Below are 27,348 nucleotides of genomic sequence, written 5' to 3'. Positions count from 1 at the left end.
GAGTCCCAGCTGATCGGGAGGAAATGGGGATTTTGCAGTACCCTTCCCCTGGATTGGGGTGGGAATGGAGATTTTACAGGATCCTTCCCCTGCCATGCCCACCAAGCCACGCCCACTAAGCCATGCCATGCCACGCCCACCAAGCCACACCCACAGAACCGGTAGTAAAATAGTTTGAAACCCACCACTGACGTGATCCCCCTTTCTGACATTCTGACAAGCAAAATCAATGGGGGAAAACAGATTCACTTAACAACCGTGTTACTAATTTAAGAACTGCAGTTGCTCACTTAACAAATGTGGCGAGAAACGTCGTAAAATGGGGCCAAACTCGCTTGGCAACACAAATTTTAGGCTCCGTTGTGGTCGTAAGTAGAGGACTACCTGTATAAATTAGCTTTTTTTTTTTTTGCTGAATCTGAATCAGGCTGAGCGTAAAATTGGCCCATTGGGGATTCTAGCTTTGAATTCTTAGCTTCCATTAAAAATGAATAAAAGCAATTTTTAAAAAACTTTTTTTTTTTATGGTAAAGCACTAAAGAAAAGAAAAAAGAGAATTCCTGCAGCTTTTTATCTATTTTTATTTTTTTATATACCGTATACAGTGGGAAATAGTTTGGGCTTAACTTGATAGCTCCTGCCCAAATGAAATTAAATCGGCAATGGTCTCGGGATTCTTTTAGCCAGAAAATTTCAATTTCGGCATTGCAGGTAGTCCTCGACATACGACCATAATTGAGCCTGACGGTTCTTTTTACTAAGCAAGACATTTGTTAAGGGCCCCCCCCCCAATTTTATGACCTTTCTTGCTATGGTTGTTAAGTGAATCATTGCAGTTGTTAAAAATAGGAACATGGTTGTTAAGTGAGTCTGGCTGCCCCATTGACTTTGCCACAAAATTGGATCACGGGAGTCTGGAACGGTCCAAAGTGGGAAAAACAGTCCTGTCACTTTTTTCAATGGTCACTCAACGAATGGTTGTAAATCGAGGACTTACCTGTATTTGTGAATGCAGAGATGGAGGGACAGCTGTTGATTTCAACTTTATTTTTGTGTGCTAAAGGTGTATTTGGGGCTGTTGTCCAATGGCCAAAAAACCAGTTTGCTCTGTTATGTTGATTTTTTTAAAACTGAGCTCAGTTTTTTAATCTGAATTACGCCCCATTGATTTTTAAAGGGCCTCGTTGTTATGTACGGGGGTTGTCCCAAGCTGAGCTCATACGTGTAATTTTAGCTTTCCTTTTGGCCCCTCGGGCTTCCTGGTTATGCTTTTGCAGAAAAGTGTGGCCTGCAAAATTGGCTGCAGATGCTCTCAGCCGAAAACAAACCTGGCTGGAATGAATTAGTAACGGAGGGCTGGAGGGTGGATAGAGAGAGGCCCAGATGCGAAGAACAAAATGTAAGCTTTTGATAGCGAAAGAAAGGAGGTGGGGGGTGGTGGTGGCTGGATTTCAGCTTTCTCAAATTTCATTTCATTACATCCTTCTGTATCGCCTGCCTTCCTTTCCTCCCTTTCCTCCATTCTTCCCTTTCCTCCTTCCTCCCTCCTCTTTCCTTCTATCCTCCCCTTCCTCCTTCCCTTCCTACCTCGCCCTTTCTTTCCTTCCTTCCTTCTTTCTTCCCTCCCTCCCTCCCTCTTCCCCTCTCCTTCTTTCTTTCCTTTTTCCCTTCCCTCTCCTTCCTTCCTTCCTCCTCCCTCCCTCCCTCCCTTCCCCCTCCCCTTCCTCTTTCCTTTCCTCCTTTCCTTCCTCCCTCCCTCCTCTTTCCTTCTATCCTCCCCTTCCTGCCTTCCCCTTCCTTCCTTCCTTCCTTCCTTCCTTCCTTCCTTCCTTCCTTCCTTCCTTCCTTTCTTTCTTTCTTTCTTTCTCTTTCTTTCTTTCTTTCTTTCTTTCCTTCCTTCCTTCCTTCCTTCCTTCCTTCCTTCCTTCCTTCTTCCCTCCCTCCCTCCCTCTTCCCCTCTCCTTCCTTCCTTCCTTCTTCCGTCCCTCCCTCCCTCCTCCCCTCTCCTCCCTCCCTCCCTCCCCCTTAGTTAGAAAGAACCCCCAGAGTTAGCACTCTGAAGGTTTAAATTTAAGTCCAATTTGTTGGAAGTGCAAACAGGCACAGGGTACTTTCTTCCATGTCTGGTGGCTTTGCCCAAAAATTAGGAAATATTGGGAAAAAATAAGAATTTGGCTAATAGAAATAACATTGGAAAAAATAGAACTCAAACCAGAGATTTTTTTATTAGGGATGATTAAAGAAAACTGTAGGAAAGAAATAAAGTATTTAATATTACACATAGTCACTGCAGCCAGATTGGCACTCGCCCAATATTGGAAAACTGATCAACTGCCAACAGATCAATTGATAATCCAAAAACTCTATAACTGTTCGGCGGTTCGAATCCCTAGTGCCGCGTAAACGGAGTGAGCTCCCGTGACTTGTCCCAGCTTCTGCCAACCTAGCAGTTCGAAAGCACCTTTGGAGCCACCTTTGGTGGGAAGGTAACTGCGTTCCGTGCGCCTTTGGCGTTGAGTCATGCCGGCCACATGACCACGGAGGGGTCTTTGGACAGCGCTGGCTCTTCGGCTTTGAAACGGAGATGAGCACCGCTCCCTAGAGTCGGGAGCGACTAGCTTATATGTGCGAGGGGAACCTTTATCTTTAGTTTAATGAAAAGAAGGACCAGGGGTGACATGATAGCAGTCTTCGGATATCTCAGGGGTTGCCCCAAAGAAGAGGGAGTCAAACTATTCTCCAATGTCCTGCCCTTGAAGGCAGGACAAGAAGCAACAGATGGAAACTAATCAATGGAAATTAAGGAGAGAACCAACTTAAGCAATAAGGAGAAATTTCCTGATGATTATAACAATTAATCAGTGGAACGACTTGCCTCCAGAAGTTGTGAATGCTCCAACACCGGAAGTTTTTAAGAAGAGATTGGATAACCATTTGTCTGAAATAATTTAGGCTTTGGACTAGAAGAGGTGTCAGCTTTGGAAGCCATATTAACACCAGAAGCTTCCACGCTGCCACTTTCTTGCGCTTGGGAAAGTAGGAGGGGGGATGTAGTAGAGAGATTGTAGTTAGACATAATAGCATTCTTCTTTTCGGTCAAGGTCAGGGTGTTCCTGCATCTGGAGGAGGAGTGGTTGAAGTGGGGCCTCAAGTTGGGACGGAGGGTGATTGGGCCATGCGATGGGCCGATGGGTGCAGGGGTTGGATTTGGGGGTTTTGATTTACTGAGGGAAAACCCAGAATTCTCAGATTCGGCTTTTCCCAGATACGCCAGTATACCTATTCTAATAAATGGAAGATTTGAGATGATGCCTGTCTCGGGAGTTTTTGATTGGAGTTGGGTTGTTCTGGAACGCTGAGAAGGGGTTGAACTAGAAGAGCCGAGGTGGCGCAGTGGTTAGAGTGCAGTACGGCAGCTACTTCAGCTGACTGCTAGTTCAGCAGATCAGCGGATCAAATCTCACCGGCTCAAGGTTGACTCAGCCTTCCATCCTTCCGAGGTGGGTAAAATGAGGACCTAGATTGTTGGGGGTAATATGCTATTTAGTATACTGTCTTTGGTGTAAGCTGCCCAGAGTCCTCGGAGAGTGGGCGGCCTAGAAATATGACTAATAAAATAAATAATAATAATAAAAGACCTCCAAGGCCCCTTCCGACTATTGTTCTGTTATTCGAATGACTCTCAAAAGAGCTAACCACTGACCTTCAGAGTGTTAAAAACCAGATAACTGCAAAAAGTAAAAATCCTTCTATTCCTCACCAGTCGGTTAGAACTGAAGAAGCTTCTTGGATGAGAAGCTAAAAGTTTTCAAGGAAAAAAAACAAGAAGCTCAACCTTATTCTCCAAAGCCCCTGAAGGCAGGACAAGAAGCAATGGATGGAAACTCATCAAGGAGAGAAGCAACCTAGAACTAAGGAGAAATTTTCCTGACAGAACAATTAATCAGTGGAACAACTTGCCTCCAGAAGTTGTGAATGCTCCAACACTGGAAGTTTTTAAGAAGATGTTGGATAACCATTTTTCTGAAACGCTATAGAGCCGTGATGACGAACCTATGGCTGGTACGCAGAGCCATATCGGTGGGCACACGAGCATTGCCCTAGTTCAGCTCTGGTGCTGATTTTCAGGCCTTCCAGGCCCACTGGAAGTCAGGAAACAGGTTGTTTGTGGCTACCAGAGGGCCTCCGAGGGGGGGGGAGGCCCGTTTTTTGCTCTCCCCGGGCTCCAGAGGCTTTCTAGGAGCCTGGGAAGGGTAAAAACAGGCACCCCTTCCGGAGGCCGAAAACAGCCCGTTTCCTGACTTCCGGTGGACCGGAAGGCCTGTTTTTCACTGTCCCCAGGCTCCAGAGCCTTTCTAGGGTCTGGAAGTCAGGAAACGGGCTGTTTCCAGCCTCCGGAGGGTCTCCGGAGGAGTGGGGAAGGCTGTTTTCGCCCTCCCCAGGCTCCAAGAAAGCCTCTGGAGCCTGGGGAGGGTGAAAAATGGGCCTACCGGGCCCACCGTGCCATTGTGTGCCGTCATGTGTCAAAAGCGGGGAGAGCATGGGTGCGGTCCCACGCACACGTGTGGCGGGTGGGGTGCATTGAATTATGAGTGTGGGCATGCGCGTATGCGACCCCCCCCTACGCTCCCCACGCTTTTGGCACAGTTTAGCCATCACTGGTATAGAGTTTTCTGCCTAAGCAGGGTTGGACTAGAAGACCTCCAAGTTCCCTTCCAACTCTGTTAAAGAAAAGTAGTGACACAGCTGGAGCATTCCTGGCTTGCAAGCAAACTTGAAAGTGTGAATCTGAGCCTTTTATGCTCAATTCCCCTTTGAAGCTCCTGCAGCTTGATGGGTTTTAATGTGTTCCTGATTGCCCTGGATTTTGTTTTCCTGTTTTCCTGCGTTTCTTGGTCCTAGGTCTTTTGTTTTTCCTGTCCTTGGTGTTTAACCCTCTCAGGAAAAAGGGAGTTTGGAGGGTTTACTTTTAGCCTGATTCCCCTTATCTTAATGGCTCTGCTTAAGTATTTCTGTGGTCAGCTTTTGTTACTTTTGTAACAGCATTTAGCAGGCTGTTCTGAGTTTTCTTTTCAGCTAATGCTTAATTTTCTTAATTTTCATTTTCATTTTTCATTTTATTAAATTTGTATACCGCCCTACTCCCGAAGGACTCAGGGCGGTGAACAGGCACAAAATAAAACACATAAATACAAAAGTTAAAACATGATTAAAACCCAATTAAATAATTTTTGCCCGAGACAATTTAAAACTCCCAATAATTTAAAACGAATTAAAATTTCAATTTAAAAATTTAAAAGAAGGGGAGAAAATTAGGCCAGGCCGGCCTGCTGGAATAGGAGTGTCTTCAAAGCACGGTGGAAAGTGCGCAGATCCGGGATCCTCCGTATCTCCGGGGGGAGCTCCTTCCAGATAGCAGGCCCTCTCCCTGGGGGCCGCCAGTCGACATTGTTTGGCTGACGGCACCTGGAGGAGCCCCTCTCTATGAGAGCGTACCGGCTGGTGGGAGGCTGTTTGTGGTAGTAGGCGGTCCCGTAAGTAGCCAGGTCCTAAGCCATGGAGCGCTCTAAAGGTGGTAACCAAAACCTTGAAGCGCACCCGGAAGACCACCAGGAGCCAGTGCAGCTCGCGCAGGAGAGGTGTCACATGGGAGCGCCATATTGCTCCCATAACCACCTGTGCGGCCGCACTCTGCGCCAGTTGGAGCCTCCGGGTGCTCCTCAAGGGAAGCCCCATGTAGAGAGCGTTACAATAGTCCAGGCGGGAGGTGACGAGGGCATGAGTGACTGTGTGTAGGGAGTCCCGATCCAGAAAGGGACGCAACTAAAAGAGAAAGGGCTGGCTTGAGTTTCTTGGCAATGTTTTCTGAGGCTTCTGGTGCTGTGAGGTTTTTGGCAGTGTCCTTTTGGGGTGTCATGCCTGATTTTGGGCCGGATTTAAGCACTCTGCGGGCTGGATCTGACCTATGGGCCTTGAGTTTGATACCCCTGTATTAGACTAAGCCGGCTCGCTCGCTCGCTTGCTTGCTTACTTACTTGCTGATTTATGTATTTATTATATAACTTATAATTATTTTCCTCCCCCTTTGCAGCAGAATGGCCGAAGACCATGACTGGACTTCCGAGTACTTCAGGCACGACAGCCAGCGTGGTAATCATCCGTGGTTCAAAGATGTATGTGGCTCACGTCGGCGACTCGGGTGTGGTTCTCGGAGTCCAGGATGACCCGAAGGATGAATATGTCCGAGCCGTGGAAGTGACGCAGGATCACAAACCTGAGCTTCCAAAGGAGAGGCAGCGGATTGAAGGCCTTGGGGGAAGGTAACAGATCTCACACTGGCTTGTTCAAAATGTGGCCTTTTTCTATTTATAAGGTAGTCCTTGACTTACGACCACAATGGAACCCAAATTGGTTATAATGTAGTACTGCAGGCTAATTCTGCTCACAGCCGGGAATTCGATCCTGACCGGCTCAAGGTTGACTCAGCCTCCCATCCTTCCGAGGTCGGCAAAATGAGGACCCAGATTGTTGGGGGAAAGAGGCTGACTCTATAAAAACCGCTTAAAGAGGACTGTAAAGCACTATGAAGCAGTATGTAAGTCTTAAGTGCTATTGCGAAGGAAGGAAGGAAGGAAGGAAGGAAGGAAGGAAGGAAGGAAGGAAGGAAGGAGAGAAAAGGAAGGAAGCCCTGGTGGCGCAGTGGTTTGAATGAAGTATTGCAAGTTAACTCTGCCCACAGCCAGAAAGTTTGATCCTAACCGGCTCAAGGTCAACTTAGCCTTCCTTCCTTCTGAGGTCGGTGGTAATAATAATAATAATAATAATAATAATAATAATAATAATAATAATAATAATTTACATCCTCCGACGATACCTTAACAGTTCCTAGGTCCTTGGTTAGGACTCGAGCTGCTGAGCTATTAACCAGCCTCCAAGGCTGTGAATCTCACTAACGATTAACTAATAATAATAATTATTATTATTATTTTATTTCTATACCGCCCTTCTCATGAAGGACTCAGGGCGGTGTACAGCCTATTAAAAGCACAAAGACAGACATCGATTAAAAATAATTAAAATTATTAAATAGTTTCGGCTCAAATTTAAAACCCCCAAAATTTAAAACACCTAATTTAAAATCCTTACATTGATAGCCCGGCTTGGTGGAACAGCAGGGTCTTGAGGGCATAGCGAAATACGCGGAGGTCGGAGATCTTATGCATTTCCGGGGGCAGTTGATTCCACAGGGCAGGGGCTCCCACAGAGAAGGCCCTCCCCCTGGGTGTCGCCAGCCGACATAACTTGGCGGATGGCACCCTGAGGAGACCCTCTCTGTGGGAGCGGACTGGCCGGTGGGAGACTATTGGTGGCAGAAGTTGGTCTTGAAGGTACCCGGGTCCTATGCCATGGAGCGCATGGTAAAATGAGGACCCAGATTATTGTGGGCAATGGGATGCCTCTGAAAACCAGGGGTGTCAAACTGGCGACAAGTGGGCTGGATATGTCGCGCGCAGGCCACCCCAGCTCCGTGAATGGGGAAAAATGTCGCGAAACTTGACCGCAACGTGACGCCGTGAGTTTGACACCCATGCTGTAAACCACTTAGAGTGGGCTGTAAAGCACTATAAAGTGGTATATAAGTCTACGTGTTGTTGTTATTGTTGTTGTTGTTATTGCTGTTATATTCCTCAGTTAACCAGACCCCGTAGGGCTTTATAGATACCAGCCAGCACCTTTAATTTATTTATTTATTATTAATCAAATTTATTATTAATCATGCATTGTAGAAGTCTTGTTTCATACCCCATGCCTTGAAACTTTTAGTTTCTTTTAAACTTTTCACCCTTCGTTTAATTCCTCCCCCTCCCTTCTGTTCTCTCCGATTGTTTTAGTGTGATCAATAAATCCGGTGTGAATCGGGTGGTTTGGAAACGGCCTCGTTTGAGTCACAACGGTCCGGTCCGACGAAGTACCGTTATCGATCAGATTCCCTTCCTGGCAGTGGCCCGAGCCCTTGGTAAGTAGCCTCTGAGAACCGAAATGAAATGACGTGACGATCGATAGAAAGATTTAGGGATCCATAGGCAGGTAGTCCTTGATTTACAAGAGTTCGTTCAGCGACTGTTCAAAGTTACAATGGCGCTGGAAAAAGTGAGATGACCGTTTTTTCACACTTACGACCTTTGCAGCATCGTGATCCAAATTCGGACACTTGGCAGCTGACTCATATTTATGACGGCTACACTGTCCCAGGATCATGGGATGCCACCTTCCAGGATAGATTTGATTTAAATCAAGTTGATTTAAAAGAGCCTTGGTGGCGCAGCAGTCTAAAGTGCTGTTAAATAGCACCAGTTGCCTGCAATTACCGCAAGTTCGAATCTCACCAGGCTGAAGGTTGACTCAGCCTTCCATCCTTCCGAGGTAGGTAAAATGAGGAGCCGGATTGTGGGGGCAATAAGCTGACTTTGTATAAAAAAAAAAGAACATCGCTTAGGGGGGATCGAAAGCCCTACTAAGCAGGTATATACAAAAGTATGAAGGCTATTGCTTAACGCATTGTAATCCACCCTGAGTCTCTGGAGAAGGGCGGCATATAAATCGAACCAATAAATAAATAAATAAATTTAAATCACGATATAAATCACGATTTAAATCACTAGTAAAAAGGCTTGATTTAAATCAACTCGATTTAAATCATAATTTTTAAAGAGCAGCTGTCATCTCTGTCCTGCAGTGACTCACCGACAATCCCAATATTGCAGAATATACACAGCGTCATCCTACATAACTAAGCTCCATTTCATGCTGAATAAATGAAATTATTAATGTATCTTAAATAGAAAACAATCTTTATTTTTAGTCCAAAAGCATTTTATTAAAATAAACTTAATAAAAATAAAAAAATCCGATTTAAATTTTAAAAAATCTGATTTTTTTTCATTTTTTAAAAAAATCATCAACTTTTATCCACCCTGTGTGACCTTCATGCCTTGTCCCTGGTCATCACACAAGGATTACCTGTAAAAGCATCTGGTTTTGCATCCATGATTCTTCCCTGTCTTTGTCTCCTTCTCTTCCTTTCCTCCTTCTTCCTTCCTTCGGGGCCTTCTATGCTTCTAACCCGCCCCATGAAGGCAATTAAGACGACATGTTCTTGGCTGCTTCTCCAGGCACCGCTTATTTTCCAGATATAATTATAGGCTGGACCTGACTTGCTCATTCTCAAGTTGTCTCATTGTTGTCACATGTCGAAAGTGCACGAATGTGTGCACCATAGCGCATGTGTGCGCCTCTGCACAAATAATGCAATGCGTGCGCGACCCTCCCGCTGCACACTCTGCCCCCCTCTGCGTATGTATGTACGCCCCACCCATGCTTCCCACACACCACGTTTTGGGCCCAGTAGGCCTCCCTGGGAGCAAAAAATCGGCCGCGGGGGGCCATGCCGCGCCTTATTTGGGGCCTAGTAGGCCTCCCTGCAGCCTCCTGGGAGCAAAAACGGGCCGCGGGGGGCCATGCTGCGCCCTATTTTGGGCCTAGTAGGCCTCCCTGCAGCCTCCTGGGAGCAAAAAATGGGCTGCGGGGGGCCATGCCGCGCCTTATTTGGGGCCTAGTAGGCCTCCCTGCAGCCTCCTGGGAGCAAAAACGGGCCGCGGGGGGCCATGCTGCGCCCTATTTTGGGCCTAGTAGGCCTCCCTGCAGCCTCCTGGGAGCAAAAAAGGGGCTGCGGGGGGCCATGCCGCGCCTTATTTGGGGCCTAGTAGGCCTCCCTGCAGCCTCCTGGGAGCAAAAACGGGCCGCGACGCGCCCTATTTCGGGCCTAGTAGGCCTCCCTGCAGCCTCCTGGGAGCAAAAACGGGCCGCGGGGGGCCATGCCACGCCCTATTTTGGGGCTAGTAGACCTCCCTGCACTTATAACCCATAATGCAATACATGCGTGCCCCCGTATGCCCCCTGCTCCCTTGCATGTGAGTGTGATTCCCCTGCGCATGCATGCACATCTCCCACATGTGCCGTGACCCCTGCGCATGTGCGGCAGAGACCTGAAAATCAGCTGGCTGGCAGGAAGTGCACGCACATGCGGTAGAGCTGAGCTCGGGCAACGGCTCACATGCCCGCAGAGAAGACTCTCCGTGCCACCTGTGGCACACGGGCCATAGCTTCACCATCACTTGTGCAAGGTCTCCTGCTTGGACAAGGGGTTGGACTAGATGACCTACAAGGTCCCTTCCAACTCTGTTAATCTGTTCTGCTCTGTTTTTTTATACAGGTGATCTATGGAGTTACGACTTCTACAGCGGGGAGTTTGTGGTTTCTCCAGAACCGGACACGAGTGTACACACACTAGATCCTCAGAAGCATAAATATATAATTTTGGGGAGTGATGGACTGTGGAACATGATCCCACCCCAAGAGGCTATCTCCATGTGCCAGGACCACGAAGAGAAAAAATATTTTATGGTGAGCTGTCAAGGACTTCCGTTTTTCTTTGCTGATCCGCATGATTGAAACCTTAACTTCTGCATGCATGTTGCGTAAAAAAGATGATGGGCTTTGATCATTCTTAGCCAGCAGCTTGATTGTTTTTGATACTCCTGTTCACTTAACGTTCCCTATCATCATTTTGTTGTGCTTTGACAAACACGGTAAATCTTAGCAACTTTAGCAAGCCCATCAACATGCTGGCTGGGGAAGTCCACCCATCTTAAAACATGCTGGCTGGGGGATTCTGGGAGTGGAAGTCCACCCATCTTAAAACATGCTGGCTGGGGGATTCTGGGAGTGGAAGCCCACCCCTCTTAAAGCAAGCTGGCTGAGGAATTCTGGGAGTGGAAGTCCACCCATCTTAAAACATGCTGGCTGGGGGATTCTGGGAGTGGAAGTCCACCCATCTTAAAACATGCTGGCTGGGGGATTCTGGGAGTGGAAGTCCACCCATCTTAAAACATGCTGGCTGGGGGATTCTGGGAGTGGAAGTCCACCCATCTTAAAACATGCTGGCTGGGAGATTCTGGGAATGGAAGTCCACCCATCTTAAAGCCTGCTGGCTGAGGAATTCTGGGAGTGGAAGTCCACCCCTCTTAAAGCATGCTGGCTGAGGAATTCTGGGAGTGGAAGTCCACCCCTCTTAAAGCAAGCTGGCTGAGGAATTCTGGGAGTGGAAGTCCACCCCTCTTAAAACATGCTGGCTGGGGGATTCTGGGAGTGGAAGTCCACCCATCTTAAAACATGCTGGCTGGGGGATTCTGGGAGTTGAAGGCCACCCATCTTAAAACATGCTGGCTGGGGGATTCTGGGAGTGGAAGTCCACCCATCTTAAAACATGCTGGCTGGGAGATTCTGGGAATGGAAGTCCACCCCTCTTAAAGCATGCTGGCTGAGGAATTCTGGGAGTGGAAGTCCACCCCTCTTAAAACATGCTGGCTGGGGGATTCTGGGAGTGGAAGTCCACCCATCTTAAAACATGCTGGCTGAGGAATTCTGGGAGTGGAAGTCCACCCCTCTTAAAGCAAGCTGGCTGAGGAATTCTGGGAGTGGAAGTCCACCCATCTTAAAACATGCTGGCTGGGGGATTCTGGGAGTGGAAGTCCACCCATCTTAAAACATGCTGGCTGGGAGATTCTGGGAATGGAAGTCCACCCATCTTAAAGCCTGCTGGCTGAGGAATTCTGGGAGTGGAAGTCCACCCCTCTTAAAGCAAGCTGGCTGAGGAATTCTGGGAGTGGAAGTCCACCCCTCTTAAAACATGCTGGCTGGGGGATTCTGGGAGTGGAAGTCCACCCATCTTAAAACATGCTGGCTGGGGGATTCTGGGAGTGGAAGTCCACCCATCTTAAAGCCTGCTGGCTGAGGAATTCTGGGAGTGGAAGTCCACCCCTCTTAAAGCAAGCTGGCTGAGGAATTCTGGGAGTGGAAGTCCACCCCTCTTAAAACATGCTGGCTGGGGGATTCTGGGAGTGGAAGTCCACCCATCTTAAAACATGCTGGCTGGGGGATTCTGGGAGTGGAAGTCCACCCATCTTAAAACATGCTGGCTGGGAGATTCTGGGAATGGAAGCCCACCCCTCTTAAAGCAGGCTGGCTGGGGGATTCTGGGAGTGGAAGCCAACCCATCTTAAAGCAAGCTGCCTGAGGAATTCTGGGAATGGAAGCCCACCCCTCTTAAAGCAGGCTGGCTGGGGAATTCTGGGAATGGAAGCCCACCCCTCTTAAAGCAGGCTGGCTGGGAAATTCTGGGAGTGGAAGCCCACCCCTCTTAAAGCATTGTCTAAATGTTGCAGTGTAGATCTTTTCCAGTTTTCAGTGGCAGCACTGAGATTTTAAACAGACTTTGTGTTCCTGCCATACCTATCGCAGCCTTTCGGAATAGTGACTTGCCTGTTTTCTTCTTCTCTTCCCCGTGTCTGACCCCAAAGGGAGAACATCAACAGTCCTTGGCCAAAATGCTGGTTAACCGAGCGCTGGCCCGGTGGAGGCAGCGTATGCTTCGTGCCGATAACACCAGCGCCATCGTCATCAGTATATGTTCCGGCCGAAAATCTCGGAGCGGCTGTCTGCAAAGCGAGGAGGATCTGTGCTTCAACTTGGCCGAAGGACCTTCGTACAGCAGCCCCGAAACGTGGACGATCGCCCCTTCGCAATGCTCCACTCCGTCATCCAAGGTAAAACGTGATTTTTTTTTTCTTTTAAAGGCTGAAGGGCTGAGAGCTTTTAAGATAATGTTAAAAATGGGCATTTCCCCCCTCAGGTTTTATGGTTTTAAGTGCATTTTGAAAGGAAAAAACCCTCCAGTTCTATGTACAGCTCCTCTTCTTGTGCCATATCTGTCATCGGACGTTGGCGATAATGTTGGCGGTCCTATTTTTATTAACAGCCACACGAAAAAGTGCTGCTGAGTTGTGTCCAAACCGGTCCCTTAGATTTTGAAGCCATGATGTTCTCCTTCTGCCTGGACCTTGTTTGCCTTCAATCTTTCCCTGGAGGATTAACTAAAATATACCGTATTTTTCCAGGTGTCGCATCACATGTCTGAAATATTCTAACTTTTGCTTTTTGATGGTTTTGATGATTTCCCTTGGCTTTCCCAGGCGGCTTATCACCTCCTCATTTCTGATTTTCTCAACCCAACTTATACGTAACAGCCGCCTGTAAATCTACATTTCAAATGCTTCTTAGTCTCTTCAAATGGCCTTCTGTCAGAGACCAACTCTCTACTCCAGGGGTGTAAAATTCAAGGCCTGCGGGGAGCTTAAATCCAGGCCACGGGGCCGGCCTGGAAATATCAAAGGACTGGCCCGCGGTGCCGGCTGAAATGGGCCGCGTGGGGGGGGCGCACCCCGTTTCGGCCAGTAAAAGTGCTGCAGGAGGCTGTTCAAGATGAAAACGGGTCAGAGGGCTGCATGCAGCCCCCCTGCGCCCCGATTTGGCTGGCAGGGTGCTGCAGGAGGCGTCCGTCCCGTGTCTCCCCCCTCCCCCCCATCTTGGCCCGCGAAGGAAAACTACGGTGCTGATCCAGCCCTCGAAGAAATCCAGTTTGACACCCGGGCTCTACTCCATGGAGCAAGATAGAAAAGATGTAACATCTGACGAGCCTGATTTTCAATCGTACAGCTATACTAAGAAGGATTATAAGTAGTTCTTGATGTACAAGCCCAATGGGGACCTGTTGCTAAGCGAGGCAGTTGTTAAGTGAGCGGCGTCCGATTTGACGACTTTTTTTGGGGGGGGGCCACGGACGTTAAGCGAAGCCTTTGCAGTTGTTAAGTGAATGGTGCGGGGGTTAAGCGAATCCGGCTTTGCGTGTCAGAAGGCGGCTTGGGAAGGATGCAGGTGTGGATCACATGATCCCGGGAAGCTGCGACCTTTGTAAATATGTCCTGGTTGCCAACTGTTCTTAATTTGGATCACGTGACTGTGGGGATGCTGCGACGGTTACAAGTGCGAGGACGGGTTGCACGTCACTTTTTTAAAGGGCTGTTGTAAGTTTGAATGCTAAACGAATGGCTTAAGTGAAGGAACTGGGTAGGTCTGGTTTAATGAAAAGAAGGACCAGGGGAGACATGATAGCAGAGATCCAGTATCTCAGGGGCTGCCCCAAAGAAGAGGGAGTCAAGTTATTCTCCAAAGCACCTGAAGGCAGGACAAGAAGCAACTAGGGGTGAAATGCTCCCAGTTCAGACCGGATCGCCCGATCCGGTAGCGATGGTGGCAGGTGGTTCGGAGAACGGGTAGCAAAAATCCCTGCCCGCCCCCCCCCCATGCTCAGCTGAGCCGCGCAATCATCAGAGGCTTTTTTTTCTTTTAAAAGCAAAAAAAAAAAAAAATGCTTTTAAAAGAAAACAAAAGCCTCTGATGATCAGGCAACTCAGCTGGCATCGTCAGAGCCTTTTAAAAGCATTTTTAATGCTTTTAAAAGTAAAAGTTAAAAAAAAAAGTTGGCCATGCCCATCCAGTCACATTACCCACCCACTCCCACCAAGCCACGCCCACAGAACCGGTAGTAACAAATTTTATATTTCACCACTGGAAGCAACGGGTGGAAACTAACCAAGGAGAGAAGCAACCTAGAACTTAGGAGAAATTTCCCGACAGTGAGAACAATTAATCAGTGGAATAATGACATTTAAATGCAGAAATTGTGAATGCTCTAACACTGGAGGTTTTTAAGAAGAGATTGGAGAGCCATTTGTCTGAGATGATAAAAGGGCCGTGATGGCGAACCTATGGCACGCATGCCGTCGCCCCAGTTTAGCTCCGCCGTGCAGGTGTGCACGCCTTCAGCCTGCCAGCTGTTCATCAGGTCACTGCCGTGCATGCATGGGGGGGGCAGGGTGCGTGTGCAGGGGCCACACGTGCATTGCATTTTGGGGGTTTGGGCGCATACGCGCTTTGGTCACTCGGTCCGGAAAGGGTTTGCCATCACGGATATAGGGTCTCCTGCCTGAGCAGAGGGTTGGACTAGATGACCTCCAAGGTCCCTTCCAACTCTGTTATTCTATCTTTGCTGCTTGGGGGCCCAGCTGAGGGGGAGGGGAGAGGGGTTGGCAACCCCTGCCGTAAAGGGTTTTAAAGGTAAGAAGAACCAGTACCTTGAATTGGGCACGGAAGCAGAGTGCCAATCACTGCAGTTTGCATCACAGTGGTGTGACATGGGCCACCCTCGGGGACTCGAGGCTGCAATTCTGAGCCAGCTGTAGTTTCTGAATACTCTTCAAGGGCAGCCCCACATAGAGTGCATTGCAGTAGTCCAAGTGAGAGATGACCAGGGCTTGCCAAGTGCTGGAATTTTGATCATGGGGCCGTCCGGATGCTGTAACCGTTGTAACTGCGAGGATTGTGTCAGTCCCTGTTTTCGGTGGTGGTGGTGTAGCTTTCGACGGTCCCTAAATGAATTGTTGTAAGTTGAGCACTATTTGTAGAGGGAGTGCTAACTTGTGCCAGAGAAGTCCCAATGCAAGGACAAAAATCAGTTGTGTAGTGCCTCCTAGTGGTGAGAAACGAATACAACAACTTACAATATTTTTTTTTATCTTGTGTAAGATTAGTGTCCTGTTTACAATTTGGCTTAATAACGTAAGTTTATCTTCGAGGGAGGTTACTACAAGGCTTGCAAAGGGGATGAGGCAGTGGCCCCCAAACTTTGGGGCACCAGGGACTGGTTCCATGGAGAGAGGTTTTTCCCTGGGTGTTATGTGGACCCCTGGCCTAACATATACTATGTTTCCCCGAAAATAAGATGGGTTCTTATATTAATTTTTGCTCCAAAAAGCTCATTAGGGTTTATTATCCAGTTGGGTCTTATTTTCGGGGACACACGGTAGGTAGTCCTTGACTTATGACTGGTCACTGTTCTACGTTACAACAAATCTCTCCAGAATTACAGGTAGTCTTTGAGTTACGACCACAGTAGAGCCCCAAATTTATGTTGTGTGTTGTTTAATTTAATTTAATTTAATTTATCGCATTTCTATGCCACCCAACTCCCAAGGGACTCTTGTTTCACACTTATGACCATTGCAGCATCCCCTTGGTCACATGATCAAAATTCAGACAGTTGGCAACTGACTCATATTTATGATGGTTGCAGTGTCTCTGGGGTGTGTGTGTGTCATTTGATCACCTTTTCTGACTTTCTGACAAGCAAAATCAATGGGCAAGCCAGATTCACTTAACCAACCTTGTTACTAACTTAACAAACTGCAGTGGTTCGCTTAACAGCTGTGGCAAGAAAGGTCGTAAGATGAGGCAAAAGTCACCCAACAAATGTCTCACTTAACAACAGGAATTTGGGGTTCAATAGTAGACGTCCAGTCGAGGACTACCTGTATAAAATGAGGCAAAACCCACTTAAGAATTGTCTCATCGCTTAGCAACAGAAACCTTGTGGTCGTAAGTTGAGGACTACCCGTAAAGGGAATTTGAGCTCTTGGAAAGTGCCAGGGTGGCATTGCCATGCGGTAGGTATCCTCTTAGTAACTCGGTGCCCTCTGTCTTGCAGAAAACCTGTCTGGGTAGACGGAGAGGCAAAGGGGTGCCAAGCCGGGGCAGCAGGAGGAGGTGGGCGCTCGGATCAGTCAGAGTAATGACTCGGGGGCAAAAGAGATGATTTTGACAAAGAAAGAGGCGAATAAATGGAATAGATCCTCAGTTGGAGTCCCTTTTCTGTGAGTTTCTTTTGGGTGGGAGGTCTGGATTTTTCAAAAGGCAACGGGACTTCGTTTTTGCTTGAAGATGTTTCGCTTCTCATCCAAGAGTTGTGGCCAGTCGGCCGCTGCCCCCTTCCCCAGCAGCCGAATCAGAGGAGGAGGGATGGGAGTCAGGGTCAGCATCAAGGCATCCTGAGAGCTCCGAGGGGAAAGAGGGAATGGAGCTGGCAGAGAGAGAGAGAGACTGGGCCGTCCGTCAGCCCTCAGATGGAGAGTCAACAGCCCTCAGGTCTGCAGGTGGCTGATGAGGAGGAGGAGGAACAGCTGGGTCCAGTGCCTGACGCTTGGATGCACAGAAGGCAGAGGAGAGGAGAGCAGTGGAAATCTATGGGCCGGTCCTTGGGACGGAAGAGCCACCGCTACTAGCGAAGCCCCATCCTAATTCTGGGGATAAAAGGCAGGAGGCGGAGATGAATAGATGTGGCAGACTATATTCATCTTCCGGCCGGAGGGACTTGTTAGCCTGCGGTGAGAGAGAAACTTTTTCCTGGGGCTGCTGGCGCTCCTCGTAAAGGAATCTTTTGAGTTCACTTTAGAGGGTTTGTCGTGTTTGGGGAGCCGGATCGGAACACCAAGAAGCTTCATCAGTTGTGATGGTGGGGTGGCGGGGGGAGTATGGAAAGATAGGTACGGTACTGATAGGTGCAACACACCATGCATACAGGTAGTCCTCGACTTATAATAGTTCATTTAGTGGCTTTTCAAAATTACAACAGCACTGAAAACAGTGACTTATGACTGTTTTTCACACTTATGACCATTGCAGCATCCCCCCAGTCACTGGATCAAAATTCAGACCCTTGGCAACCAACATATCTTTATGACAATTGCAATGTTCCCAAGTTATGTGATTCCCTTTTTACGACCTTCTGACAAGCAAAGGCAAGGGAGAAGCCAGATTCGGTTAACAATCATGTTACTAATGTAACAACTGCAGTGATTTGCTTAACAACCATAGCAAGAAGGGTCATAAAATGGAGCAAAGCTCACTTAACAAATATCTCACTTAACAACAGAAATTTTGGGCTCAATTGTCATAAGTCAAGGACTGCCTGTACACACTTTAAACCCAAAAATACACTGAAGCAGAAGCTTGTCCACTCCAAGGATAAAATGCCCAGACACAAACTGAGCAATGTGCTATATGCAGTACAGTTAAGTGAGAGGTGTACAGATCTGTACATTGGAGAAACAAAACAACCACTTCACAAACACATGACACAACATAAGAGAACAAAGCCCTCGGGACAAGATTCAGCAGTCCATCTGCATTTGAAAGATAAAGGCCACTGTTTTGAAGACAGCAGGTGCCACTCTTTTGAAGAAAGCAAAGTCCACATTTTCCTGTGGTTTGAAAGAGGGGTCAAAGAGGCCCATCTAAGTTAAGATTGAACAGCCCACTCTCAACACAGGGGGAGGGGTATGACACCACCTCTCTCCTGTTTACAATACAGTCCTTTCAGCAGTTCCAAGAAGGCTCCACACCCAGTTGCACTATTCAGGTGACCCTGAGGGTACAGACCTCCAAGTGGCCTCAACAATTCTCAGAGAGAGCGCTAACGACCAGATGACTGCAAGGAATATAAATCCTTCCATCCTCCACCATTCAGTCAGAACTGAAGAAGCTTCTTATAGTTTCTTATAGACCGAATATTGTCGAAGCCCTGCCCACCTTTCGGCCTTTTTTTTGGCCTCCACACACCCTGTTTTCAAGCCTTTTTTCGGCCTTTTTTCTGTCTGCTTTCGAGCCATTTTTCGGGCCGTTTTTGAGGCTTTTCTGGGCCCGTTTCGGAAAAAATGGGCCGAAATAAGCTTTGAAAATGGGCTGGAAAAAGCCTTAAGCACGGCCCAGAAAAAGCCTCAAAAACAGGCCGAAAAAAGCCTAAAAATGGACCAGAAAAAGCCTCAGAAACGGGCCAAAAAAGCCTCCAAAATGGGCCGAAAAAAGCCTCAAAAGTGCGGAGGCCAAAAACATATTTTTGTTTTTTTCCTCTTCTAAATATAGGTGCTTCTTATAGTCAGATGCATCTTATAGTCTGAAAAATATGGAAATCTGTATGGCAGAATAATCTGTATAGGAGAATGCAGGTAGTCCTTGATTTACAACAGTTCGCTTAGTGACCATTCAAAGTTACCATAGCACTGGAAAAAGTGGCTTATGACTATTCTTCTCACTTAACGACCATTGCAGCAGCATCACGTGATCAAAATTTAGATGCTTGGCAACTGACTCATATTTATGACGCTTGTAGTGTTCTAGGTTCCTGGGATCCTCTTTTGCGACCTTCCAACTAGCAAAGTCAATGGGGAAACCAGATTCACTTAACAACCTTGTTACTAATTTTACCTGCAGTGATTCACTTAGCAACTGTGGCAAGAAAGGTTGTAAAATGGGACAAAATTCACTTAACAACCATCTTGTTTAGCAACAGAGAAGTTGGGCTCCGTTGTGGTTGTAAATTGAGCACCACCTGTAATCCCGTATGGGAGAACACTTGAAGGAAGGAGAAATGGTTATATTTGTTTTGGTTTTTTTGTTGGGAGATTTCTGGGTTGTGAGGACACTGAAAAGTTGGTCGGGTTGACGAATTTAACCTGGCCTGGATTGGCATATTGTTTTGGACCACGAGTTTTCCATGCAGAGCTGGGCAACTGATTGCCCCATGTTGGACCATTGACATTTTTTCTGATTTTCAGGCCTTCTGGGCCCACCGGAAGTTGTCAAACAGGCCGTTTCCGGCCTCCGGAGGGCCTCAGTGGGGGTGGGGAAGGCCGTTTTCGCCCTCCCCAGGCTCCTAGAAAGGCTCTGGAGCCTGGGGAGGGCGAAAAACAGGCGTACTGGGCCCACCGTGCCATTGCGTGGCAAAAGTGGGGGAAGCGCGGAGGGGTCGAGGTGCATAGAATTATGGGTGTGGGCACGCGTGCGCACATGACCCGTTCCCCGCACTCCCCCCGCTTTTGGCACACGATGGCAAAAAGGTTAGCCATCACTGCACTAGACCAAACTGGCTGTCATTAGCAAGATATTCTTGCTATAGTGCTTAATCTAGAATACTGTTTCTCAAATTTGGCAACTTTGAGATGTATGGACTTCAACTCCCAGAATTCTTCATTGATGCGATAGCATTATAATAACGATGGCTTCCATTGGATGCTTGAGCCCAGAGCACTAGTCCTCTCCTTTGCTCCAAACCTTCCGAATTAAGAATTTCTGTTTCTAATGGTGAACTATGCTTTACTCAGTTAACCCAGGTTTCTGGGTTCATAAGACACACCCGTTCACAGAGATGGAGTTCACACAACATGCAATTGACATGAGTAATTTTCATCATGTGGCTGACCAGCATCTCTCTTTCTTAAGCCAAAGAGAGATCAGTGGTGGGTTCCTCCTGGTTCCGCCGAGCCGGTAGCGGTGACGATATGAAGTCACCGAACCGGATCTGCCCCCCGCCCCCCCGCGTTATTCTTACCTTTTATTTGGCCCCACCCCCAATCTATTGCTGCCTCCTGAGTCCCAGCTGATGGGCTATAAGGAAAAACTGTTTAAACTCTTGCAGTGGGGCTTCAAAGGGCCGCCCTACAGCTGATCAGTGGTAAAAGACAGTTTGGTGGTAGACCGGTGCCTCCAAAAACAAATGAGTAGACCGGTGCCTGCAAAAATAAATGGGTAGACCGGTACAGCTCTGCAAGCAGTTAAAAGCCTGGTAGACCAGTACCTCTGCTAAATCCTAAAGAATTGTCACGTGACCATCAAGCCACGCCCACAAAATAAGCCACGCCCACAGAACCGGTAGTAAAAAAATTTAGAACCCACACCTGAGAGAGATGGGCTGCCATTGCTGATTCTCAACCAGGTGTGATGGCCTATTTGCAGGCAGTCCTCGACTTACAACAGTTGGTTTAGTGACTGAAGTTACAACAGCACTGAAAAAAGTGACTTAAGATCGTTTTTCACACTTAACAATTGTTGCAGCATCCCTGTGGCCACCAGATCAAAATTCAGACGCTTGGCAACTGGCTCATATTTATGACGGTTTCAGTGTCCTAGGGCAGTGATGGTTAACCTTTTTGCCATCACATGCCAAAAGCGGGGGGAGCGCATGAAGGGGTCGTGCGCATGCATGCCCACACCCATAATTCAATGCCCCCCCCCCGTGCATGGACACGCGAAACCCACCCACCCCCATGCTCCCACTGCTTTTGGCATGCAGCGGCAAAAAGGTTACCGGTGGGCTTGGTAGGCCCGTTTTTCGCCCTCCCCAGGCTCCAGAGTCTTTCTTGGAGCCTAGGGAGGGCGAAAATGGCCTCCCACACCCTCCTGGAGGCTGGAAATGGCAGCTTCCCAACTTCCGATGGGCCCGGAAAGCCTGAAAATCAGCTAGCTGGTACATGCATGTGCGCTGGAGCTGAGCTAAGGCAACGCTCAGGTGCTCACAGATATGGCTCCACGTGCCACCGGTTCACCATCTCGGTCCTAGGGTCATGTGATTCCCTTTTGCGACTACCTGACAAGCAAAGTCAATGGGGAAACCAGATTCACTTAACAACCGTGGTACTAACTTAACAACTTAACTATCTCAAGAAAGATCGTAAAATGAGGCAAAACTCACTTAACAAGTGTCTCACTTAGGAGCAGAAATTTTGGGCTCAATTGTGGTTGAAAGTCAAGGACTACCTGCATAATACAGGTGGTCCTTGACCAACAAGGTCACTTAGCAAAAAAAAAAAGAGGGGGATTTATGACCTCCAAATATTTGGAGATTGAAACACCCAAAATTCCCAGCGAGACTGGGTGAAGCAATTTTGGGAATTTATACAGGTAGTCCTCGACTTATGTCCACAATTGAGCCCAAACTTTATGTTGCTAAGTGAGAAATTTGTTAAGTGAGTTTTGTCCCATTTATGACCTTTCTTGCCACTGTTGTTAAGTGAATCACTGCAGTTGTTAAATTAATCACACGGTTGTTAAGTGAATCTGGATGCTCCGTTGACTTTGCTTGTCAGAAGGTTGCAAAAGGAGATTGCACGACCTTGGGATACTGCAACCGTCATAAATATGAACCGGTTGTCAACATTCCAAATGATTTACAACGGTGATTAGTGGTGTTTCTTGGTGGGGGGGGGGAATAGAATTATTACACAACAGAATAACAGAGTTGGAAAGGACCTTGGAGGTCTTCTAGTCCAACCCCCTGCTCAGTACGAAACCCTATACTATTTCAGATAAATCTCCAATCTCTTCTTAAAAATTTCCAGTGTTGGAGCACCCACAACTTCTGGAGGCAAGTTGTTCCACTGGTTAATTGTTCCCATTTCTCCTTAGTTCTAGGTTGCTTCTCTCCTTGATTAGTTTCCATCCATTGCTTCTTCTCCTGCCTTCAGGTTCTTTGGAGAATAGCTTGACTCCCTCTTCTTTGGGGCAGCCCCTCAAATATGGGAACATTGCTATCATGTCACTCCTAATCCTTCTTTTCATTAAACAAAACATACCCAATTCTTGCAACCGTCGTTCATTTATTTTAGCCTCCAGCCTCCTAATCATGTTTGTTTAGGGTTCTTGGTGGTTTTCTTACAGAGATTTCATGACCCAACTAGGTAACATCATCAGTTCCACAATCTGGGCAAGGTATTCTGACATGGGTGATATCTTGCTCCAGAATTTATGCCGTCCGCCTACAGCTCCTCAGACAGTTGTATTTAGCCAGGATACACGGGTGGGATTCTGCTGGTTCGGGCCGGTTCGGGCGTACTGGTAGCTCCGATGATCAGCTGAGAGCGAACTGGTTCGCTGCGACAATCAGCTGGGCCCACCCACCTGCCCCTGCGTTATACCTACCTTTATTACCTTTGTTTGAAGTCCAGCTGATCGGCGTGGCTTGCCGCACCTCAGCTGTTTTATTCACCGGAGCTGCAGTAGAAGGTGCTGTTTTCAAATTTACTGCTCACGGGTGGATCACCCGTTTGGTGCGAAGCACACGCGAAGCAAACCGGTTGTTACACCCATTGAATCCCACCACTGCTAGGATGCATACCTGCCTTCAGGTGCTTTGGAGAACAGGCTGACCCCCTCTTCTTTGCGACAGCCCCTTAGATATTGGAACACTGCCATCATATCACCCCCTGGTCCTTTTTTTCCCCCCTTCTCATGAAACTCAAAAGAACCTTTGAAATCGAAAATTGTGTTTTTCATTTTTATTTTTTTTAAATCCCACCAGGTCGTAGACGATGACTTGTGGCCCCGGCTGAGTTCCTCAGAAGGCCTCCCTTTATTCTCCTGCAGCAGCGCTTCTGTGTCGGGCAGGCTTCCGGAGCAAGCCGACGAGCTGACGAAGGACAACGATGGTTTAGGAGCAGCTTGCTCGAGAGAGGCGGTGCCGCCGGACGAGAAGGGCGGCAAAGCGCTCGGCTTGCGGGCACACGACTCGTTCGGCCGAAACCCACCTGGGACTCTGTCTCCCTCCAACGCCAGGAATGTGAGTCCGGACCCCAAATCCTTCAAGGTCCCCCTGAGTGAGGCGGCCAAAGTACAGGAAGCGGAGCGGACTCCATCAGTGGCCAGCTTCAAAAGGACATTGGAAGAATCTAACTCGGGGCCTGTGGTGAAGAAACCAAGACGTGGCCTGACCCGAAACGTTGGCGGGCAGCCCGAAAGCCTCTCTTCCACCCCGCAGCATAAAATCACCAACAGGCTGGCCATGCGCCGAAGTGTACGAGGACAGAAAAAGTTAGGGAGCCCCTTATTCCAGCAGACTAGGAAAGCTCTGTGTGTTTGCTGAATCTTCTCCCGTCTCGTCCAGGATTCCCACCGAATCTGGAGAATTTGCAGAGAATTTGAAGCTGCCATTCTATTCTCTGCTCCCCCTTTTATTAAGGAAAATAAAAATCATTATTATTTTTTAATGTAGAAGAAGAAAGGTGAATTCAGACAGCTTTTATCCCAACCTTCTGCCCCCTTGTAATATAACTGTGAATTTTGTAGACGTCCTTAGGGAGGATAAAAAGGTTGGTGTAAAAATATATATATATATATGCGTAAATTTATATTCCTTCATACAACTTGTAGTCTCTTTCCTTGGGTACTTGCATTTATTGTTACAACAAAGGTAAAAATACCGAAACAATATAAAACTTGCGTTGGGATGCTGTTTTATTATTATTATTTTTTAAATATGGTTGGGAAGGGTTTAATTTAGTACAAAGTAACAAATTTGTATAACCTTCCTTCCTGTGACGACTTCACAACTTTTTAACAAAAGTAAATTATTTAAAAGCAGAACGGAAGATAACGTATTTTCGTAGGACTTAATACGTTTTGCCTGGAATGCGCTCTATTAGAGAATATAATAGTAGGTCTATATTTTCTTCCTTTTATTAACTTTTAGATTTCTCTATTCAGAATGAAATGTACGCTGAAAAGATGTTGAGCCTTGATAACAGCTGTACGCTGGGTTCTTGTGTTTTAATTAAATTAATTAAAATACTACGCAGTACTTTAGGTCTGGCTGTATTTGCATTTGGGTTTTGATTGTTTGTTTGTTTGTTTAAGATGAAGGGCCAGTATTTTAGCTAAACAAGAAGTTTTTCTCCATCAATTCTTGGGTTCCCAATTCCTGGGGGCTGCTTTTTGAAATTCTCTTGGTGATATACTTGGAATTATGATAATACATTCCTTTATGGATGCGTGAGATATTTTACTATTCCAACCATCAATGGCGCCACCATAAGAGTGACCAACCGAGGTTTTTAAGTTATTGGGTTAGTTTTCTAGTTTTTCTTTGCATATGTTGTCGTTGTATACCTACAAATAAAATAAAATTGCTAAAAAGCTGTCCGGTGCTTTCTGGTTTTTAAAAACTTAATTTTAAACATACAGTAGCTGTAGCTCAGGTTTCTCATAACTTGTTTTTGAAAGAAATTATTTCTGTAATATACGGAAAAAGGAAAACACAACAATAAAGCTAGAAATCTCTCTCTCTCTCCCTCCCTCCCTCCCCTCTCCGTCTCCTTCTCTCTCTCTTTCCCTCTCTCCCCCTCTCCCTTTCCCTCTCCTTCTCTCTCTCTCCTCCTACCACTCCCTTTCCGTCTCCTCTCTCTCCCTCTCCCTCTCCTTCTCTCTCCCTCCCCTCTCCGTCTCTTTCTGTCTCTCTCTCTCCTCCTCTCTCCTTTTCCCTTTCCCTCTCTCTCCCCTCTTTCTTCCTCTCCCTCTCTTTCCCTCTCCTCTCTCTCATCTATCTCCCCATCCATCATCGATCCATTTACATCTGTCTGTCTCCATATCTGTCTGTCTGTCTATCACTCTGTCTCCATCTCATCTACATATCCATCCATCCATATCTATCTGTCTGTCTATCTATCTATCTATCTATCTATCTATCTATCTATCTATCTATTTCCACATGTCTCTTACTCACTCTCTCGATACTTGTGTCATGACAAAAAATGTTGGATTAGGAGTGGAACCTGGCTTCAGATCGTCCCTTAATCAGAGATGAAAAAAGAAAGAAGGACATAGATAGTTCACACCAATCCATTCACCACTATTTGCCCTTCCTTCTTTGCTTCTGCTGCATCCATCCAATGCTTCCTACAATGCCTTCGTATGAGCCATTCTAACCAGGCAGCAGTTAAAATGCAGTATTGCAGGCTAACTCTGCTCACTGCCAGGAGTTCGATCCTCATCGGCTCAGCCTTCCATCCTTCCGAGGTCGGTAAAATGAGGACCCAGATTGTTGGGGGCAAAATGCTGACTTTGTAAACCGCTTAGAGAGGGCTGTAAAAGCACTGTGAAGCAGTATATAAATCTTAAGAGCTATTGCTATTGCTTACACAAAATACCCATCAAGAACCATCCTTATTCATCCTCTGTGATCAAACCACCTCAAAGGATTTTTCTTGTACTGACTGGCAAAATTTGAATTCAGCTTGAATTCAATTATAACTTAACAAATGTAGTCATTCACTGCGGCAAAAAAAGGTAAGATGGGGCGAAATTCGCTTAACAACTGTCTTGCTTAACAGAAAAGTTGGGCTCAGTGGTGGTCGTGAGTTAAGGACTATCTGTAAAAGGTGCAGAATATTGCATAATTCAATATTCTTCCTTTTATTTTACTATATTATTTTGTTTACTTTTATTTTAATGCTGGGAAGGAATTCTGGGAGTTGAAGTCCACAGGTTGTACAGGGGCCCTAATTGCCCACCCCTGTATTAGACCTAACTGGTTCTTTAATTCATCATCTTAATGAGTATTTTGTGAATTAACAGCCCTTAATTTTATGAAAATTAAGACCTTTTCACAAGTCTACATCCCGATTTTAAAAAAAGCTACATTGTCAGAACATCGATTTGTCCCTCTACACTTTTCTATCTCTACATGTCCTGAAAGCGCTTTACTGTTTACGTCCTTGCGTCAGCCCCCCATGACGTCACACGCTCGCCCTCAGTTTGCCTCCTTCCCCGAGTGGAAAGCGGTAAACAATCTTTTTCGTCACTGGTGGGTGTGGCTTACATATATCCGACAATCCCGAATCCCATTGGCTCTCTCTGCACCGGCTACATTACACGTCGGGCTCCTCCTCCTCCTTTGAGCCCCGGATGTAAACAACTCCCCCGCCCCTCTCCACAGGTGGGAGCGTCGAAAGCATCCCAAACGTCCAAGCTTTCTCAACCTAGCTTAGTTGCGGCGATTGGGCAAGAAGGGAAAAACGTCGGTTAAGAGAAGCGGGAGGGACAACCAACCCCGGCAGTTGTTGCCAACCGCCCTTGCTGCCTTGCTGATTGGATCCGACTGCCCTACGGAGCCCGCCTCCCCTGGCCGACCATTGGCTGTCAGAGCGGCGGCCGGTGAGAGGGTCCCAAATATTGCCAAGGGAGGGGGAGAAAGCGAAGGCTGTTTAACGGCAGCAGGTAAGACGGAGGGAGGGGGGGGACAAAATTACGGGAAGCGCGAGCGGTGGGTGGGGCTTGTTAAGGGAGGGGGAGGGGAAGCCAGACTGACAGGAAAGGTGGGGGAGGGTCGCGTGTGTGTGTGTGAGGGAGCCAATTTGATGTGTGTGGGGGGGGCAGTTGGGGGGCACGTGGGAAAAGGGGGTGACCCTTTTCAACCGTCAGTAGGAGAATATCGAGGCCCCCGAGATTTCCTTCTCCTTCCACGCCCCCTTTTTTCCCCCCACCCTCACGGCAGCCCTGCGAGGTAGGCCAGCCTCAGAGGCGGCGACTGACCCCCAAGCCCATCATGCTGAGCCTTGTGTGGGGCTGCCAGATAATGGGGCCTTCAGGGTCATTTCAGACCGTGGTTTCCACAGCCCCAGGGTGTGGGGTTGAGCTACTGAGGCAACTTTGGGCAATTAAAAGGAAACGCCCCTCCCCCCCCTCCTCAAGGAAATTCTATATAATGAGGGCTTTTATTCGGGAAATCTTAATTTAAATAAATTTAAATAATTTATTTATTTAAATAACTTAAGTAAATGTAAATTAATAATTGACAATCATTGATAATCTCCTTGAGCTGGGGGCTGGACTAGAAGACCTCCAAAGTCCCTTCCAACTCTTTTATTCTCTGTTATATATATATATATATATATATTTATTTATATATATATATATATATTTCTTACTCTTCGTAGGATTTATGTGTGTTTT

The 27,348-nt window shown here is 47.2% G+C and overlaps 2 protein-coding genes across 9 annotated transcripts in view; both read left to right on the top strand.

Annotated features, from left to right (window-relative positions):
- Positions 1–24,534, top strand: part of PPM1D (protein phosphatase, Mg2+/Mn2+ dependent 1D) — a 33,337-nt gene extending 8,803 nt beyond the window's left edge. Inside the window, exons 2-6 of the mRNA XM_060693241.2 lie at positions 6,092–6,320; positions 7,893–8,017; positions 10,274–10,464; positions 12,420–12,665; positions 22,925–24,534. Of these exons, the coding sequence (XP_060549224.2) occupies positions 6,092–6,320; positions 7,893–8,017; positions 10,274–10,464; positions 12,420–12,665; positions 22,925–23,485 (1,352 nt within the window). The 3' untranslated portion in view covers positions 23,486–24,534. The remainder of the gene's footprint in view (positions 1–6,091; positions 6,321–7,892; positions 8,018–10,273; positions 10,465–12,419; positions 12,666–22,924) is intronic.
- Positions 24,535–26,279: 1,745 nt separating this feature from the next.
- The window catches only part of BCAS3 (BCAS3 microtubule associated cell migration factor), a 702,801-nt gene continuing 701,732 nt past the window's right edge, over positions 26,280–27,348 (top strand). For 4 of the 8 annotated variants that reach the window (XM_087890109.1, XM_087890127.1, XM_087890120.1 and 1 more), the window contains exon 1: positions 26,280–26,613. The gene's annotated coding sequence lies outside the window, so the exon portion shown is untranslated. The remainder of the gene's footprint in view (positions 26,614–27,348) is intronic. The other 4 variants (XM_087890106.1, XM_087890107.1, XM_087890112.1 and 1 more) reach the window with 1 other exon arrangement.

Source organism: Pantherophis guttatus, chromosome 1 (assembly GCF_059756535.1).
Source record: "Pantherophis guttatus breed Tessera chromosome 1, ASM5975653v1, whole genome shotgun sequence".
NCBI classification, from domain to species: Eukaryota; Metazoa; Chordata; class Lepidosauria; order Squamata; family Colubridae; genus Pantherophis; species Pantherophis guttatus.
The sequence above is the reverse complement of the archived record's forward strand: the minus strand, read 5'-3'. Positions and strand labels throughout refer to the sequence as shown.